Raw genomic sequence first — 5,000 nt, 5'->3', positions numbered from 1 at the left:
CTCAGGGATTCATACATCAAAGTTTCTCTCTCTCCTTCTCTTACTATGTGTGTGTGTGTGTGTGAGTGTGTGTGTGTGTGTGTGTGTGTGTGTGTGTGTGTGTGTGTGTGTGTGTGTGTGTGTGTGTGTGTGTGTGTATGCCTGCCATGTGTTAGCAGTGCAGTTTGGTATTCTAGTGTGTGTGTGTGTGTCTGTGTGTGTGTATGTGTGATGATACATTAGTATTCTGCAGGGGTGTGTGACTGTGAGAAGTCAGGTCTTTGAAGCTGTCGACTGCCTGCCTGATGGTTGCTGCTGAAACTGAATACTGACTCAGTGCTGCAGTCTGCGTGCCTTACCCTCCCAGACCAGAGTAAGCGATCTGTAGCCCGAGCAGTAAGATCAGGGCAGTGGCCCCATCGATCCTCTTCCAGTTCATTAAACTCTGGAGTGGGGGGTATCGGGAAACACAACATGGCACAACAGAGATCAATAACTGATGGAGAGATCTCTCTGTCGCTGTCTGGAAAGGAGATGGAGGGAGGGAGGGAGGGAGAGATCTGTCTGATGCTGTCTGGAGAGGGGAGGGAGGGAGGGAAGGAGGGAGAGATCTGTCTGATGCTGTCTGGAGAGGGGAGGGAGGGAGGGAGAGATCTGTCTGATGCTGTCTGGAGAGGGGATGGAGGGAGAGAGAGATCTGTCCATCGCTGTCTCGAGAGGAGATGGAGGGAGAGAGAGAGAGAGAGAGATCTGTTCATCGCCGTCTAGACAAGAGAGAGGGTTCTCCCCTCCCCAAAATCCTCAGAAATCAATAATGAATATGGTATGAATATGTCATATTCTGATTAATGAGGTAACTAAGCCATCCATGCATACATGTTTACATACACTCACCGTCCACTTTATTAGGTACACCTTGCTAGTACCGGGTTGGACCCCCTTTTGCCTTCAGAACTGCCTTAATTCTTTGTGGCATAGGTTCAACAAGGTGCAGGAAACATTCCTCAGACATTTTGGTCCATATTGACATGATAGCATCATTGCAGATTTGTCAGCTGCACACCCGATGCACACGATCTGAGTCTCTCGTTCCACCACATCCCAAAGGTGCTCTGTTGGATTGAGATCTGGTGACTGTGGAGGCCATTGGAGTACAGTGAACTCATTGTCATGTTCAAGAAACCGGTTTGAGATGATGTGAGCTTTGTGACATGGCGCGTTATCCTGCTGGTAGTAGCCATCAGAAGATGGGTACACTGTGGTCATAAAGGGATGGACATGGTCAGCAACAATACTCAGGTAGGCTGTGGCGTTTAAACGATGCTCAATTGGTACTAAGGGGCCCAAAGTGTGCCAAGAAAATATCCCCCACACCATTAGATATTTGCCTTAACGAGCAGTTGAACAGGTGTACCTAATAAAGTGGCCGCTGAGTGTAACAGAGAGAGAGAGAGAGAGAGAGAGAGAGAGAGAGAGAGAGAGAGAGAGACAGATCGGGAGACATAGATAGACAGAGGGATGGAGAGACACAACGAGATGGAGAGATAGAAAACGAGATGGAGGGCGCTTAGTGGCGTAGCACACTAATGCACATACCACATAATTGCAAGGTTCCTGGTTCGATTCCGACCCTCGACATATCTTGCATGTCATCCCTCCTCTCTCTCTCCCATCCTTCCTGTCAATCCCTACTGTCTCTATCCCAATAAAGCAGAAATGCCCTAAAAACATATATAAAAAATAAATAAAAAAAAACGAGATGGAGAGATAGAAAACGAGATGGAGAGATAGAAAACGAGATGGAGAGATAGAAAACGAGATGGAGAGATATAGGGAGGGAGAGATATAGGGAGGGAGAGGTGGAGAGAGGAGGGATGATCCCTGGCGGTGGATTAGAGAGGAGCCATCTGTCACAGAGGGATTATAATCCTGCTCCATTGAGAGAGGCAGGAGAACGGGCCTACGCATGCACACACACACACAATGACCCGCCCTCATACCCCTACACACACACACACACACACACAGACACACACACACGCACGCACACATACACACACACAGACACACACACACGCACACGCACACACACACACACAATGACCCGCCCTCATACCCGTACACACACACACGCACACACACACACACACACACACAATGAACCGCCCTCATACCCGTACACACACACACACACACACACACACACACCAGAAACAATACACTGCACAGTAAGGTCTTTTATTCATCAAACAATACTATAGAGTCTATGTAGATACAATACTAGAGCCTTAACCTTGTGGGAAAGCCAACCCAATTATAATTCCAGGAAAACTAAAAGCCAGGAATGTGTATTTGAAAAGATATAGCTTGTTAGCCAGTTCTAGCTAAGTTGATTGGCTAACAACTGACTCATTTCCTCTTTTCAAGAGTAACAAAACAAAAGGGGGTTGTTGTTCTCCGAAACATCACTTCTGCTCAATCAGCCAATCAGCCAGCGTTCCGTCCGAGCAAGATCGACTAATAAGCCGTTCCCCGACCGCCGTGAGAGGCGTGAGAACAGCGTGATTTGGCGCTATGGATACGCAAGGCTACAGGCGCCTATGGAGCCTATATAGGTCATCAGGAGAAAAGTTAGCGCCTCGGCTAACAAAGCTAACAAAAGTACGGGGGAACGCCACTCTGAATGAACGCCACACGGTAGCATTGTTGAGATTAAAAATGATTACAAAAAAAGAGGATATTAAACCGCAACCGTTGACAGTCGATGTTGCGCGTAGAGAAGATTTAGAGGAGGGAAACGGATGAGTTGTTTAGTATGGGAGTCACTGTTCTCTACCTCCCTCCTACACCTTTCATCCCCCTCTCTCTGTCTCTCTCTCTCTCTCTCTCTCTCTCTCTCTCTCTCCCTCTCTCTCTCTCTCTCTCTGTATGGGGGATGTTTCCAGCTCAGTGCTTCTTTGGCTCTGTAGAGAAGCGGAAGGTCGCCTCCCCCTCTGAGCCCTCCCCCCCATCCCTCCCCCTTCCTGCCCTGACGTCCCCCATTGGCCGGCCGGTGCTGTCGTGAGCCCATCTGCCCCTCCCCCGTTCCGCCAGACGGAGAGAGAGAGAGAGAGAGAGAGAGAGAGAGAGAGAGAGAGCCACGACCACAAATGCACTCTCCCTTTCACTCCTCCCTCTCTTGTTTCTCTCTCTCTCTCTGGTTCTCACACCCCTCCCTTTTTTTTCCACTCTCTCACTCTCCCTCCCTCCGTCCCTCTCCCCTGCTTTTTGAAGAGTCCTCTCAGATCCTATCCCTCGCTCAGACAGACACACAGACAGACAGACGGACAGGGAGGAAAAAGAGGGTCGAAAAAAAGAGAGAAAGTGATAGCATTTCATCGCGGAGGACGAGTAGCAGGCGTCAGAACCGGCGGAGAGTGAGACCAGCATCTCTCTCTCTCTCTCTCTCTCTCTCTCTCTCTCTCTCTCTCTCTCTCTCTTTGGTCACTCCCCGGACTGGGACTCTCCTCCTCCTCCTTCTCCCGCGCTCTCCTCCCCCCTGGAATACCGCAGCAGCAGGAGCAGCTCTGTAGAAGTGGGAATAGTGGGAATAGTGGGAATCCCATCCTACTCCTCTCCTCTCCTCGTTTCTCCTCTCCTCGCTCCCCCTGGTCCCTGACGCTCCAGCCCGCTGCCCTCTAGGATGCTCTGAGGGAAGGATGGTTCACCAGGAAAACTGTTCTCACCAGGTAAAGGCAGCTTAGCAGGGGCTAGTGCCGATGCTAACCCCATAGGAGAGTCAGGGTGGGATAGGGGGAGACTTTGGGTTTGCTAGTTAGCCCCTCGGGGGGGCCGGGAGACCGGGGGCCGGGGGCGGGGGGGTTTAGCTGGAAATACTGCAGTGGGGGCTGGTTTGACTGTGTGTTATCTGTGTGAAGTGTTTGTTCATCTATTGGTTGTTTTTCAATCGCAAAGACCTGAACGTCAGAACTAAAACTACTATTTGGAGTTTATTTTACTGAACATTGGGTTTTGTGTGTGTGTGAGAGTGTGTGTGTGTGTGTGTGTGTGTGTGTGTGTGTGTGTGTGTGTGTGTGTGTGTGTGTAGCTGAGTGGGTGAGGAGGCTTGGATATGACTGCGACAGAAGTGTCCCACTTTACTTAATGAGAAATGGGAGGAAAGGATTAGTGATTCAACTGAGTGCAGGAGTACAGCAGTGCACCACACACACACACACACTCACACACTCACACACTCATACACACACTCACACACTCACACACACACACACACACACACACACACACTCACACACACACACACACACACACACACACACACACACACACACACACACACGCACAGTGACAAAGTCTGCAGTGCAGCAGAGATGGAGGAAGTGAGTGGGGAAAGAAAGAAGGAAATGGAGGTATAGATGGAGATGGTGAGAGAGAGAGGAGGAGATGAAGGTAGAGGTGAAGAAGGAGAGTGGGAGAAAAGAGAGGGAGAGTTGGAATGAGGAGGAGGACAGGAGAGGGAGAAGAGGAGCGGGTGGTAGAGTTGAGAAGAGATGGAGCGGAAAGGGAGGAGGAGAAAGAGAGTAGAGATGTTGCTGGAGAGAGAGGTTGAGGGAGAAACATTTGAACCAATTCCTTGGTCATACACTCTTAGCGTGTGTGTGTGTGTCTGTGTCTGTGTCTGTGTCTGTGTCTGTGTCTGTGTCTGTGTCTCTGTCTGTGTCTGTGTCTGTGTCTGTGTCTGTGTCTGTGTGTCTTGGGCTTTTCCCTGTAGGGGAACCTGTCTTGGTTCCTGATCGGTACAAGCCAGCTGTGTATAAAACCCATATGAGCTGATCCACCATCAGTTCTGTGTGCTGCCTCCTCTGGGTTGAGGTTCAGGCTGGGGCGGGCGTTAACTGATCTCAGATCTCTGGTTTCTACGCACTGCTTCTAAAATGCCATATTCATCTGTTATGCACCCGTTTGTGTTTGTGTGTGCGTGCGCGTGTGTGTGTGTGTGTGTGTGTGTGTGTGTGTGTGTA

General features: G+C 49.9%; 1 protein-coding gene across 4 annotated transcripts in view; it reads left to right on the top strand.

Annotated features, from left to right (window-relative positions):
* schip1 (schwannomin interacting protein 1) overlaps positions 1 to 5,000 on the top strand; it is a 43,403-nt gene that overhangs the window by 17,902 nt on the left and 20,501 nt on the right. Inside the window, exon 1 of one of the 4 annotated variants that reach the window (XM_083680046.1) lies at positions 3,309 to 3,707. The exons of the other annotated variants lie outside the window; for them this stretch is intronic. Within the exon in view, the coding sequence (XP_083536172.1) occupies positions 3,678 to 3,707 (30 nt within the window). The 5' untranslated portion in view covers positions 3,309 to 3,677. Of the gene's footprint in view, positions 1 to 3,308; positions 3,708 to 5,000 lie in introns of those variants that run through there. 4 annotated transcript variants of the gene reach the window in all.

This window comes from Argentina silus (genome assembly GCF_951799395.1).
Source record: "Argentina silus genome assembly, chromosome: 11".
Lineage (NCBI taxonomy): Eukaryota > Metazoa > Chordata > Actinopteri > Argentiniformes > Argentinidae > Argentina > Argentina silus.
Note: the sequence above shows the minus strand (reverse complement) of the source record. Positions and strands in the feature narration are given on the sequence as shown.